At 37.6% G+C, this 14,996-nt stretch overlaps 1 protein-coding gene across 1 annotated transcript; it reads right to left on the bottom strand.

Annotated features, from left to right (window-relative positions):
- Nucleotides 1–1,034: 1,034 nt before the first annotated feature.
- Nucleotides 1,035–1,728, bottom strand: LOC103078878 (dyslexia susceptibility 1 candidate gene 1 protein-like; the record flags this gene model as incomplete). The annotated part of the gene is made up of 2 exons (XM_007446354.1): nt 1,573–1,728; nt 1,035–1,182 (listed from the first exon to the last, which is right to left on the bottom strand). Coding segments are annotated over exons 1-2 (271 nt in total), but the record flags the coding sequence as incomplete, so codon positions are not given.
- Between the last annotated feature and the right edge of the window lie 13,268 nt (nt 1,729–14,996).

The raw sequence follows: 14,996 nt of genomic DNA, 5'->3' as shown, positions 1-14,996 counted from the left end.
TAAAGAATGGCTGCAATTTCCCCATTTCTCAATAGTCCTAACTCAAGACTTAACGCCAAAGACCTGAGAGAAATTTCAGGCAGTAGATAGAAAACACAAGAAAACATGACAACTAGATCAGGGAGGAAGATAACAGAGCTAAAGCAGTATAGGGCAATTACTGACCCACAAAGCTGATCTTGACAGAAGAATACTGATTAAGAGTACAGAGAATGGGGGATCTCAACTTGGACTGTACATTACAATTCCCAAAAAGCGTCTTAAAAACTACCGGTACCTAGGTCTCAGTCTCACTCCCAGAAACTGATTTGATTGGTCTAGGGTGAGATTCAGACATCTGTATTCTGTAAAAGTTCCGTAGGTGAAACACTGCTTTAGAGTCAAACTGCTATTTTTTTTTTTTGCGGTACGCTGGCCTCTCACTGTTGTGGCCTCTCCTGTTGCGGAGCACAGGCTCCGGACGCGCAGGCTCAGCGACCATGGCTCACGGGCCTAGCCACTACGCAGCATGTGGGATCTTCCCAGACCAGGGCACGAACCCGTGTCCCCTGCATCGGCAGGCAGACTCTCAACCACTGCACCACCAGGGAAGCCCTAAGACTCCACTTCTTGTCTGCCACTTACTAGTTGTGTGACCTTTGGCAATTACTGAACCCTTCTGTGTCTCAGTAGCCTCACCTTAAAAAAAAGGGGGGTACCTAAGTGATAGACTGTTGTGAGGATTAACAGATGAACTAATGCCTAATACAAAATGAGTGCTAAATAAAGGCCATATTGGGAGGCCTTATCCCCTGAAGATAGGAGCCCACATCCTTTAAAAGCTAGTATTAATGGACTCTAATTTTTGAGTAATTCGATTACTCAGGAATTAGGTGATTTATTTTAAGAGGCAGCTGAAGCACTAACTCTTTTAAATCATGCTGTGTCTATTTCGTTTTCCTAGAATAGCAACATAAATTTCAAAAGAGAAATTTTTAAATGGTATAAAGTATAAAAAGCACAACCAGCTGAACGTCTTTTAGTAAAGAACTTACCACCTGACAGAGAAAGGGTCTCCCACATGGCCGCTTCTTTTTTGTGTAAAGTGAAAACAATAGTGTCATTCCCAATCTTGGCTTTGCTGCTCTCATCGTCTATGGGAGCATAGAGAAACACCTCAAATAAAAATGGAGGACAGTTCACCTATTCAGAAGGGGGAAAACGGAAGTTCATTTAGTTACACAAATGAAAGACACAACCGTTAAGAAATAAGTGCTAGAGGCCTAAATCATTTTCTTAAATTCCTGCTATAAATATATTCCAGGTCACGATAAAAGCACGGCATATGAGGAAATCCTGGATAAAATAATCTCTGACCTGGTGACATCTGTCCACAGACGAGGTGTCACCTGTACGGGATTCGTATTTTGTTTTGTTTGTTTTGCTTTGTTTTATTTTTAATAGGACTAAAATTTTAGGATGCTTATCTGCAAGGACGCGCCTGTTGCAGGTCCACAGACGCGCCCTTCCAGCCGCTTCGGACCACACCCCCGGCCCCCCCACCCTCCCGGCAGGCACGACTCGCTTTCCTACCTTCAGATAGTTTTCCGTGCAGAACACGTCCGCGTCCCTGACGCTGACGCCTCTGAGGGGCACAGAGATGAAGACTGCAGTCGTCGTCTGCTGCCAGCTGTAGTCGCTAACCTGCAGGGGCATCCCGGGAGGCGTCCGGAGAGGCTGGGGAGGACGCGCGCCCGCTCGGTTGCTAGGGAAGCCGGGGTTACCACAGGCCAGCCCTTCCGGGTCAGGCCGGGCCGCGGCACCCCCTCCCCCGTTCCCAGCGTGCCCCGGGCGCGCCACTGCGGTCGACCTGCGGACTCCCCTCGCCACCTCCTGGGCGCCCCTGGCGGGAGCGTTACCATTACCTAAGGTCTTATCTCTCACCCGCAGTCCAAGCGAATCTGCGAAGTAGCAGACCCACTTCCGCTTAAGTAAGAGAAGAGCTTCACGCTTGAAAATGCAGAAAAGGATGTGGAAAAGCGTAACCCGCGAGAAGCAGGTGCAACGTCCACGCGCCATTGCAGCCCTGGCCTTTTGTTTGTTCTGACGGGGCCTGTAGAAGTTAGCACCATTTGGTGTTCCTGTTTTGGAAATTTCCAGCTCACACTGACCTTCTGGCCTAGGAGCTTGCCTGTACTATTGTAGTCCTTAAAAATCCTATCAACCGTAAGCCCGTCACAAGCATGTAGGTAGGGTTCTTTCCTTGGTTTGAGAACTGGGGAGAAACGACCGTATGACTCACCTGGCGAATCCTTGGCTGCAACTCAACTGTAGGATAAGCTGAATTGACACGGATATGTTTTACAGTTGTTTAAGGAGAATTGTAACTTGAGCGCTGAGAGGAAACTTAAAGATCATGTAGTCTTCCCACGTGCAGTATTTAAGGAATCTGAGATCCATATACCCAACCCCATTGCCACATGGATTAGCAGCTGAACTGTGATTAAGATCCTGACCCCATAACTCACATTCCAATGTTCTTTCCTTGGGATGCTTTCGGGAGACACAGTTTATAAATTACTGGAATTTGATGTTAAAAAAAAAAAAGGACATGAAAATTAAGCATCTACAAACTATTCGCCACCTAGGAATGGGGATTTTTAACATTTTACTTTTGAAAGTCATTAATACAAATTTAAAAGCTCCCGAAAAAGTCTTTGAGGAAAGCTAAGGAGCAGCAGACTTGGGAGGGAAAAAAAATCATCTTTTACCCCCCAAACAGAGCACCCCTCACTACCTTACCTAATTTTGTCAGCTGTTCATCATCTCAAGGATCCGTAACTTTGAATACTGGGGCCATGTTAGACTTCTTTTCCCTTGTCCTCCTAATCGGAGAAACCTAACAATCAATCCTATAGATTCTTTTTTATGTTGCTTTTGGCATTTTTCCCCCTTGTGTTCAATTTCTACTTTTACCATTTTGTTTCAAACTCTCCCGTGTCTTCAAAAGACAGAGTTTATGCATTCCTATTATATACAATGTTAAAGTGTAGATTCTGCCACTATATAAAAACACAAGTGATATATATCTAGAAAATAAAAAGGATACTTTGTTCTGTTTGGGAGTTTCAGGAAAATTCGTTAGCAATCACTTTGTTAAGCACATACAAACCTCTGTGGTGAAATTGTTCCCCTGACTACCAGTCTTATGAAACTTTTTACACTCTGAGTAAGTTATGTCTTTTTTAAAAAAAAAAAACTTGATCAGTTTTATTGCTGAATCATTACATCAGCTGATTCCAATTTAAAACACCATTAATCTTTATACATTGTTTCAAGACAGGTACTTATCTAAAAAGTGTTTAACAAGCCTTGAAACTAATTCAGTCTTAAAAGTCTTAATCTGTGTTTCCTATTAGATTTTAAAAAACAAAAAATCTTAATCTAACCCGAGTGTAGATGGAAATTTGATATATGGCAAAAGTGACTGCACAAGTGGGGAAAAGCAAAGAAAGGAATGACTATTGAATACATTGGGTGCTAGGAGAAATGGTCACCATATGGGAAAAAATGGGATTGGCTCTCTACATGCATATGGTGTCACACACAAAAATGAATTTCAGATGAACTAAAGACATACAAGCTTAAAACATATATATATTTTATATATACACATACACAAATACGTGTGTGTGTTTGTATGATCTTGGAGTAAGAAAGCATTTCTTAAGTATGACATCAAAAAAACTTACCTTAAAGGAAAAAGATTGAAAACTTGAACTAAAATTAAGAACTGGTGCTCACCAAAAGGCACAATAAAGAATGGCAAGATATATATTTTTTCAATGCCCTTCAGTCAAAGATCACAGGGGCACCTGTAGTTGAGCAAGTTGAGTTTAGTCACTGAGCACACACCACATTGATTCTCAGTAAGGGGGTGTCAGAACTGGAGGGAAGATCTAAGGGAGGGTTTCCTCTAGATTGGGTCCTTTCTTAAAGAGAGGGTAACTCTATGATTGGGTAAAGAAGTAACTGTTCATAGCAGCTTCTAGCAAAAACCTAAAAACAAGCCAAATATCTATCAATAGGTATATTCATACAAAAGAATATCATACAACAGTAAAAATGAATTAATTTTACTTTACACTGGATGGATGAGTGGAAAAAAGCAAGTCTTATAAGACCCTTAAGGAACAATGCCATTTGTATAAAACTTGAAAATAATGAAAACCAAATCTGTTGGTTAAGGATTCCTATCTATACATATGTGGTACAACTATAAAGGAAAGTTAAGGTGTAAGAAAGGATAATGGTTAACTCCTAGGTGAAAGCCTTGCCAATGACACCCTTTGTGGTAGCCAGAAAAGCTGATTTCTACATAGACACACTGCATGAATTAAGACAAAGTTTCTCAAAGTGTGGTCCCCTGACAACAATATCAGCATCACCTGGGGACTTGCTAGAAATGCAAATTCCCAGACCCCACTCCAGACCTGCTGGACCAGATAATCTGGAACTGTGGCCCAGCAATCTGTGTTTTAACAAGCCCACCATGTATGTATGCTGATACATACCAAAGTCTGTGACCCACTAGGTTAAGAGATAGGTTTTAATGGAGGAAAGGAGAAACAAAGCCAAGAAAAACCACAGGTTTCCCCATTCTCCCATCATCCCAAGGATGGGGCCAGAGCACTATGCTCCATCTGCAGTGTAGCTCTGCATTACAGGAGAGGAATTCCATCCCCTTGCTGTTCTCCCTTCTTATAGGGCAAACATGAAAGGAACCTTTTCGGGAGGGAAGTTATTAGGACCCAGGCAATCTTGGTTTAGGTGCAAACTGTTTATAAGACTTATCTGTGAAAGCCAGCTACGCAATATCCGGAGACCTTGATTCACATGGAAAGATTTAGTTGGAAGAAAAAAATTACTAGTACCCTGGCAAGCTGCGTCAGATGCAGCCCCTCCCACTGGAAGACAGGAGGTCCAGGTCCCATTGGCTGGTTCCCTAGGAAAATCAAGAGAACACCCCAAATTATTTTTTGTTTGATTTTGTTCATTACAACAAAGCATGCCATCAGAGACCATCAAAGAAATTGCCATTTTTTTTCTCTCTCTAATTTTGGTGATGGATTTGCCTTATTCATCTTTTGATTCATAACGTACATATACAAATATCTGTATTATTTTTTATGTAACAGATATTACAAAATTAAAGTAAAATTTTTTAAAAACAAGCTCTATAATAGAGAAGTGTCCTTATTTTCTCCTTATGTATTGTGAGGCTCTTAGGGAGTGAAAATGTACATTATGAAGCAAAAACTAAATCTGATTTATTATTCTTCACCTAAAATGAATTAACTAAAATTAGTTTATTTTTTGATGGTCAAACTGTCAAATTTGGCCATTGGGGAAGGTTGATTTATGACTTTTTTAACACCACCCCAGAACTTTTTTAAGCCTTTTCAAAATCCTTTATTCTTGGAACAAAAATGATTTAGACCCACTTTGAATTTTTTTCCTTTTTTTTTTTCTCCTCTGGGAAATGGAATCAGTCGTTCTCCAAGAACCATTAGTTCTTTTTAACGGGGGATAGCTTTCAAGAGCAAAATCTAGGTACTAGGTTTTAAATGCATTAGCTATTTTACTATTTTAAATTTGCGCTTTAGAAAAACACAATGTGATTTACGGCTAGACAAGAATATACAGGTAGAGCTCATGTGGACATGAGTGTGAACTAACCATTTATACTTTTCCTTTTATTTTGGCCCAAATATCTTAGACTGACATTTACAAAGTATAGATCTCAATGATTTTTCCTATTAGACTTGTTTTAGCGTATCAGTTTTAAAAAAAAATTTTAAGTGCTTCTAGTTTCTGATCTGGCATGTACAGAGCTTGGAAGTCACCACTCCATCCCAACAAGTAAAAAACTGAACAAAATGAAAAATCAACACCTCTTCTTAGCTCCACAAGAAAAGTGAGGTCACAGGGCAAACCCCTGCACCCCTGATGGGAAAGATTGTATCTATAGAGAATCACAACCAATCAGAGCAGAAACCTCCGTGAGAACTAGTGCCGAGGTAGGAAAACCTGAATGTAGTTGACAAATTGCTGGAGGCCCACTGTGGGCAAGTCTGAGAGATAAAAACTCCAGAGGGACCCAGTCATCAGGGAGCCTCCAACCCTTTTGTGAGTTTTACTTCCTGAAGTTCTACCAGGTTCTCACAGTGAATACTGCACAAATATATTCTCATGCTCCCAGCAGGGGGATGGGAAAAGGAACCATTTTGAAATATGCCAGAGCATTTGTTCTCAGCAAGATCTGACCTCGGGAGAAACTATTTAACCAGAGCCTAACCTGCTAGGGTTTTATCAGAGTTTAACTTACTAGAGAGAAATTTACAGCATTAAATGCATATATTAGAGAAAGATTTAAAAATCAATCAACTAAGCTTCTACCTTAGGCAGCTAGAAAAAGAAAAGCAAATTAAATCCAAAGTAGCATTAAAAAATGAAATAATTAAAAATTAGAGCATAAATCAATAAAATTAAAAATAAATCAATAGAGAAAATCAATAAAACAAATCTGGTTCTTTGAAAATAAAATCAACAAGCCCCTAGCCAGGTTACCTAAGGAAGAAAAGGGAGAGGACACAGATAACTAATATGAGAAATGAAAGAGGGGATATCACTGCAGACAACATGGATATAGAAAGGATAATAAAGGAATACTATGAACAACTCTATGCCTACAGATTTGATGATCTACAAGAAATGGGCCAATTCCCTGAAGGACATGATCTGCCAAAACTCACACAAGAAGAAATAGACAATCTGAATAGGCCTATATCTATTAAAGAAATTGAGTCGATAATCCATAACTTTCCAGAACAGATCACTCCAGGCCCAGATGGGGGTCACTAGTGAATTCTACCAAACATTAAGGAAGAAATTATACCAAGTCTCTACAGTTCTTTCAGAAGATAGAGGCAGAGACTATATTTACTAACTCATTCTTTAAAGCCAGACATACTACCACCCTAGAAATCTCCAAGAAGACTTAGCCAACCTTGTGCCAAGTCTTGAGGTTGGGTAGTGTCAGTCCTCTAACTTTGTTCTCCTTCAGTAATGTGTTGACTATTCTGGGTATTTTGCCTCTCCATATAAACTGTAAAATCAATTTGTCAATATCCACAAAATACCTTGCTAGGATTTTGATTGTGATCGCATTAAGTTTATAGATCAAATTTGAAGAACAATAATCAAGGCAGTGTGGTATTGGTGAAAGGATAGACAAATACATCAGTGGAACAGAATAGAAAACCCAGAAATATACCCACAGGAATACAGTCAACTGATCTTTGACAAAGAAGCAAAAGCAATGTGATGGAGAAAGGATAGTCTTTTCAACAAATGGAACAACTGGACATCCGCATACAAAAAAGTGAATCTAGGCATAGTGGTTATAACCTTCACAAAGTGATTTCAAAATGGATCACAGACCTACATGTAAAATGCAAAATTATAAAACTCCTAGAAGATAACATGGGAGAAAATCTAGATGACCTTGAATTTGGTGATAAATTTTTAGGTACAACACCAAAGGCATGATTCATGAAAGAAATAATTGATAAGCTGGACTTGATTAAAATAAAATTTTTCTGCTCTGTGGGTGACACTATCAAGAGAATGAAAAGACAAGACACAATGGGAGAAAATATTTGCAAAAGATACATATGATAAAGGACTGTTATCCAAAATACGGAAACAATTAGAAAACAAACAACCCGATTAAAAAATGAGCCAAACCTTGACAGACACCTCACCAAAGAAGATACACGGTTGATAAATAAGCATATGAAAAGATGCTCCACATCATATGTCATCAGAGAAATACAAACTAAAACAATGAGATACCACTACTACACACATATTAGAATGGCCAAAATCCAGAACAGTGACAACGCCAAATGCTGGTGAGGATGTGGAGGAACTCATTCATTGCTGGTGGGAATGCAAAATGGTACAGCCACTTGAAGGACAGTTTGGCAGCTTCTTACGAAATGAAACATACTCTTACTACTTGATCTAGCACCTCTCACCCTACCAAGCTCAGCATTTCCTATCCAATTCCCTTTTTTATTTCTTCTTAGCACTTATTCTCTAATACACTTTTAGTTTCCTTATTTTCTGTCTCTACAGAATAAAAACTTCATGAGTGTAGTGATTTTTGTCTGTTTGATTTACCGCTATATTCTTAGCATTTACAACAGTGCCTGACATATAAATAACACTCAGTAAATGTTGAATGAATGAATATCTACATACCGGGTTTCATAATTTTAATTCTTTAGTTTACCGTTCAGGATCCTGAATGGTACTTCTCTTTAAAGCCTTTTCAGGCTATGCTGTCATTTTCATCTTGAGTGGATCAAAATTTTAAAAGATGTTGGTTGGCTGTTTTTATCATTAGTTTTCTTCATATGTTTTGAAATTTTGATTTAGAGTGGGTTTTTGTTTTTTCTTTCCTTTTATTTTTGTTTCTTTCCTCTAGGTTCATCCTTTCCTTTCTAGCAGTTTTAAGTTGCCTCTAACTTGTGTCCTAGGGACTCCAATTCAGCCAAGTGTTATATGCTAATTTAGTTTCGAATTCTTTGGTGATACTGTACACCAGTTATCAACTGAGCAAATTACAAAACTGTGCACTTCTGCCATGTTAGGCCTATAAGCTGGAGTCCCAGGTATCAGTTGGAGCTAGGTTTGCTTTTTAACCTTTTTCACATGTGGGGCAGCAGTACAGAGGAATCCCAGCTCCCTCCAGGCTTAAAGCAGTGCTATGTTTTTTGCCCTTTTTTCATTCCTGTTATTTCTGTCAGCCATTTCTTTTTAAATCAGTTTCACCAGAGGCTCATCAATTTTATTAATCTTTTAAAATATGGGTTGGCTAAAAAGTTCATTTGGGTTTTTCCATAACATCTTATGGTAAAACCTGAATGAACTTTTTGGCCAACCCAATAAAATAAAATCTTTTATCTTTTAAAGATAAAAATCGCCTATTTGTGGCCAACCCAATAAAATAAAATCTTTTATCTTTTAAAGATAAAAATCGCCTATTTGTGGCCCTATTATTCCTCTCTAGTGTTTGTTTTCTATTTTATTTCCTATTATTTTCTTTATTGTTTCCTTCCTTCTACTTTCCTTAGGATTTTTTTTTTTTTTTTTTTTTTTGTGGTACGCGGGCCTCTCACTGTTGTGGCCTCTCCCGTTGCAGAGCACAGGATCCAGATGCGCAGGCTCAGCGGCCATGGCTCACGGGCCCAGCCACTGCGCAGCATGTGGGATCTTCCCGGACCGGGGCACGAACCCATGTCCCCTGCATCGGCAGGCGGACTCTCAACCACCCTTAGGATTTTTTATTCTTCTCTTATCCTCTTGAGATCAACACTTAGCATTATATTTTGGGCTTAAAAATTATCTAAAGCTATACATTTCCCATTAAGTATTGTGTTATTGCATCTCTTAAGTTTTGAAATGTAGTAGCACTTTAGACCTCATTACCCTGCCAGGTTAGGATTTTTGACTGCAAATTTCTGCTTTGGACTCAGAGTCAGGCAGGATGCTGCTTCAGCATCATTTATGCTTTTTTCTTTATTTCTTGTCCTGGGATGTATTTATGTTGGTTTTGAACCCAATTGTATCTTTTTATATTTATTATTGCTATATGTTTGAAACAAAGGGATACCTTAGAGCATCAATTCATAATGTTATTTGATCAGAAGTCTCTGTACATCTTTTCTCTTTTCTACAACAAGTAAGATACATTTTTCCTGTTTTTTTTTCCTTCCACACATTCAAATAAATCTTTTGTGCATTCAAACTTTATCTTGTATTTTTGTCACTTTTATTACCTCTAATACCAACTTGCATCAACTGATACATTCACATTTTATGCATTCTCTTTTTACTCAAGGCACCTGATGGTTGTTTCAAGCAAACTTTGGATGTCTTTTGTAAAACTAATTTTATCATTCAAGCAAGTTTGTTCTTAATATTGCTACAGCGGTGTCTCTACTTCAGGGATCACTAAGCTGCTGAGATTGTAGCACTCCTCTCCAATTAATTTTCTATTAACAAAACTGGAGTCCTAATTTGTAAAAATCAAAATAGAGATATGTTCACATTTTCTTAAGGAAACTCAGGACTCAGTGTTATGTATAAACTTCACAGGAAAAACAAGTTGTATATGGCAAAGCCTGTCCAAAAATATTGGTTTGGGCTTCCCTGGTGGCGCAGTGGTTGAGAGTCCGCCTGCCGATGCAGGGGACGCGGGTTCGTGCCCCAGTCCAGGAGGAACCCACATGCGGCGGAGCGGCTGGGCCCGTCAGCCACGGCCGCTGAGCCTGCGCGTCCGGAGCCTGTGCTCCGCAACGGGAGAGGCCCGCGTACCATAAAAAAAAAAAAAAATTGGTTTGCTCCTCAGTATAAAAGTAAATTCCTTGGGCTTCCCAGGTGGCGCAGTGGTTGAGAATCTGCCTGCTAACGCAGGGAACACAGGTTCGAGCCCTGGTCTGGGACGATCCCACATGCCGCGGAGCGGCTGGGCCCGTGAGCCACAACTACTGAGCCTGCCCGTCTGGAGCCTGTGCTCCGCAGCAAGAGAGGCCGCGACAGTAAGAGGCCCGCGCACCGCGATGAAGAGTGGCCCCCGCTTGCCACAACTAGAGAAAGACCTCGCACAGAAATGAAGACCCAACACAGCCAAAAATAAATAAATGAACAACAACAGCAACAACAAAAGTAAATTCCTGGTAAATTGTACGCTACTGCCCTGCTTAATGCTTCCTAGGACATCTCCTACCCAAAGCCAAGACTGTTATGCCTCCTTGTCTTGATAAAAGTCAAGCATTTAAAAAACAGTTATTTTTCTCTTTAAAAACTAGCTTTATTTAAAAGAATCTGAAGCATAACACTAATAGGAAACAAACTTACAATACATATTATTCAAGAAAGCCTGCCATACATAATTTCTACTAATAGTAGGTCTATATACTGATAACATTCTTTATACAATGCACAAATGACATTTAGCATGATCCCTGAAAAGAATGGCCAACAATAACATGGACTGTTTGATAGAACCTGTACCCGTCTTACTATTTACCTACAAAATAAAAAACTAAAATGTGGAGATAAGTTAAACTCATCCAATTTTAAATTCTAGCACGGTGTTTAAGGAAGAAAGAAAAAGGATAAGGAAGAAATTATAAGAGTTAAATATCTTAAAAAGAAAAATGAGAATTGGCTTACCGTTATTCATAGTAATTATTAAAAAGTATTCAGAATTGAGAATTATTTGGTTTAATATTTGGAAGCCCTCAGTTAAACTATCCATTATCTACTATATCCAATCAGGTACCAAGCCAATTTTATTTCCCTGAAAACTGTAATCTGTACATTAACCACATAAAGAAAATAAACAATTTGGGGGTAACCTAGTCATCTCATACTTTATTCAGATTTTTCCACAAAGCAATTCATGAATCATTTAATACGAATACTTCTTTCAACTTCTATGATTCAAATAGAAACAGACCCAGTTCTAAAAGATTGTATATGAAAATACCAGAAAAAAAATCCCTAACATGTAAAACTAAATTTTTAATACAAAAAAAGAAACCCATGAAAACATTGGGCATTCAAATAAAGTATAATGGGATTATGACACAGTATTGTATCTGGCATTTTTTAAAATTTAAGAACTGAATCAGATTTATTGCTATGTCAATTATATCAACAGCTAACAATCAAATGTACAAAATATACCACAACAACCATGCCAAAAATGATGCTGTATAGAGAGATCATTAGCATAACATTGGTAGACATTAATCTTGTAATATACATCACTGATATAGTAAAACCTTGTTAATTCAGGTTAAATTGATAAAAGTCTAAAAATTTGAATATTTTAAAAGATATGCAGTTTAAGCACTCACAAGCATTCTTTTTTTTTTCTGTTAAGCATGTAATTTCACATATACAAATTTCCAAGTATTACCTATTACAATTCTTTTGGGTACTTAAGGTTTAATGACAAAAGAATGCTGTTAAACTAGTATTCTGAAATAAATGTCTCTAAAAATTTTCCCAAGATTAAACATTTTTCTTTAAAATCTTGATTATGACTTTTATTAACAAATCTTTTCATCAGATAGTACGAAGTAAACATTCAAGTCTTGTATCAATGGTTATAAATTGTAAGTAAATTAGAGGAGTTTTATGGTATTTTAATAGTTTATTAATAAATGAAGATTAATATTACTACTTATTTTGGTTATGGCGGAGTGAATGATATCTTTTTTGGTTGGAAGACATCAGAATAAGTTCAAAGTCTAATATATAATTTTAATGGTATGGGCTAAAAAAATTGAATATGCACTGTCAAATTAAGATAATTCCTTAGTAAATTATAACTGTAAGAGGAAGATCAAATTTTTAAGAAGTATTTACTGTATTATGAGTGCTATGAATTGCCAACACCAAATTTTACCCCTCTCTCCCATTTCAAAGACATCAGGCCATCTACTAACCCATAAATATTGATGTCTCACATACTTCACAGAGTAGCTTAAACATACCAGCATATGAAATAATTAGTATTACATAGTAATTTCCTTTGCCATAGGAATAAATGTTGGACAAAGTCTGGAAACATTTTATTTTCCAATTTGAATTACAGTAATTTTGCCACAGATCACAGCACTAGCGCATGTGTTACTTTAAACATGCTCTAAGAACAAAACAAAAATTTACTGCAAAAATACATGTCACCAATGTGGAACACACTCAGATTTGTATAAAAGTACTGAACTAATATCCCAAAAAGAGGTATATGTAAGCAGTACATAAGGAAGAAATAGTTTTAATATGAAACAGTCATTTAAGTCACATACATCATGATAAGAAGCAGGACTTTCTTTTATAAAAGATATTTTAACTAACAAGCAACATCATCTACATCACCTACAGAACAAGAGAAGTACAGGTATTTAGAATAAGTTTTAATATAATTACAAGTAATGTGTTTCGACAAAATATGACAAAGACGAAGCTTATCCATTGGGTTTCATTAAAGTCTTCAATGAAAACTTTCTTCCCTTTATTTGCCCTAGACCCCTTGTCTTGGAAGATACTAATCCCATCCCTAGTCCCTTTACTCCAGGGATGCCTCTAAGCCCATCACTGTACCAAGAGTTGGAAAATTACAGATATAACTTCTATACTGCTTTATCAGATAAATGGAATAGAGAAAAGGGGGAAGTTGCTAAAATTTGGAAATGAGAAGAAAATCTCTGAGTTCAGAAGTAGAGGAAAAGAAATTGTGAAAAGTCTCCACAACCTAACGGAGATTGGGAAGTATTCTCAAGAACGTATCAGTCAATTTGATAAAAATACTGCTTTCCATGGTGCCTAAATGTGGTCATATTGTATGAAATCAAAGATATTAAAGATTCATTCTGAATAAAGTCTTTAAAAAAAGAGAAATTTAATCCCACTTCATTATCTTTGTTCAAATCTTGCTGCAAAAGACTGTCACCTTAAAATCTAGCCAACCACAGCTAACAAAGAAATGAGAATTCTGATTAGAGGAAAGATATGAAATTTTGAAGTACAGAGCATCCAGGAAGGCAAAAGGCAAGTTGGTTTATATAGCATTCCACTTGAGAGTTTAGGATGGGAAGAGGGCAACTGGGAAACACACCAAACAACTCAACCTTCCTGAACCAAATCAGAAAAAAGAAAGACCTCTGCTTCTTTCTCCTTCCTACATTGATTGATTCCCTAAAGAGGACTGAGCACTCAGTACGATACAATATTGCTGTTAACTACATGATGGTGTAAGTAAGCCTTTATGAGCTTCCCTAAGAATTTAATCATCTTATACAGAGTTCTGAACCACTATTTACAAATGAACTTTGGGAATCTGGATGCTTTTAATTAAACTTTTTTTCAATTAAAAAAATCTTAAATAGCACAAATGTTCATGCATATGAAACCTTTATACACTGCAAAAAAGAAATCCAAAAACTCTCGAGCTCCCTTTAAAAATCATTGCTTATATATTTTACTATTACATACAATTACCATAATATGTTGGACAATAAGTACTAGCACTCAGTTTGTTCAAGACAAACAAATGTAAAAGAATATTAGAAGAGAACTCCTGATATTTTATCTGGATGACTAAAGTCAGCAGATTTCAGGGTACCTATTATTGAAGTTTTTTTCCTACCATTAGGCAGAGTTGGGAGTCTAAACACACACACACATACACACACACACACACACACACACACACACAAATTGGATTTCTTTATATTGTGTTCATCTATGAAGAATAAGCACTAGTACAAGAAAATCTTCAGTTTTATGTACATAATCTTCTAGTCTGGGTAACAAGAATCATAATAGCAGTATGCTAAAGTATTTCACACAAAATGAAAACATGGATCACAAATCTAATTCCAAGCACTCTAACTGAAAAATAATTTTTCTATAGCAAGCTAAGCTGTTCCTGCATTAGGGAGTCCAGTAGCATCTAGAAGCAAGTGGATCAGGAATTCTCTAGTGAAATGAACAAAGCAAGTTCTGAGAAAGGAACTGACACTTTAAAACTTTCTAGTAACCTAGACTTGGTGAGAGAGCCTAGCTGCTGATAGCCAGGTTGAACTCTGGCAAAACTTGAGAATGTAGGAGAAACCCCAAGATTTCCTGCTCAATTGCATGTACGTGTGTCTTTGCGTGTATGTGTGCATGTGAGATAAGGCCTTTCAGTGATGGAAAAGGATTACACCAAAAAAGGTGCGATGCTACTGGAAGATTATGCCACCTGTGTGCATTTATTTCCCTCACTGAGTATTTTTTAAATGTTTAGGGCAGCTCGTCACTTGTTTTAAGAAAGCCATATTGATTTGTATCATAGCCTTCTTTGAGTCACATTAGGCAAATTAATATCT

This window comes from Lipotes vexillifer, unplaced genomic scaffold (assembly GCF_000442215.2).
Source record: "Lipotes vexillifer unplaced genomic scaffold, Lipotes_vexillifer_v1.1 scaffold726, whole genome shotgun sequence".
Taxonomy (NCBI): Eukaryota; Metazoa; Chordata; class Mammalia; order Artiodactyla; family Lipotidae; genus Lipotes; species Lipotes vexillifer.
This window is presented reverse-complemented; position numbering and strand designations above follow the sequence as displayed.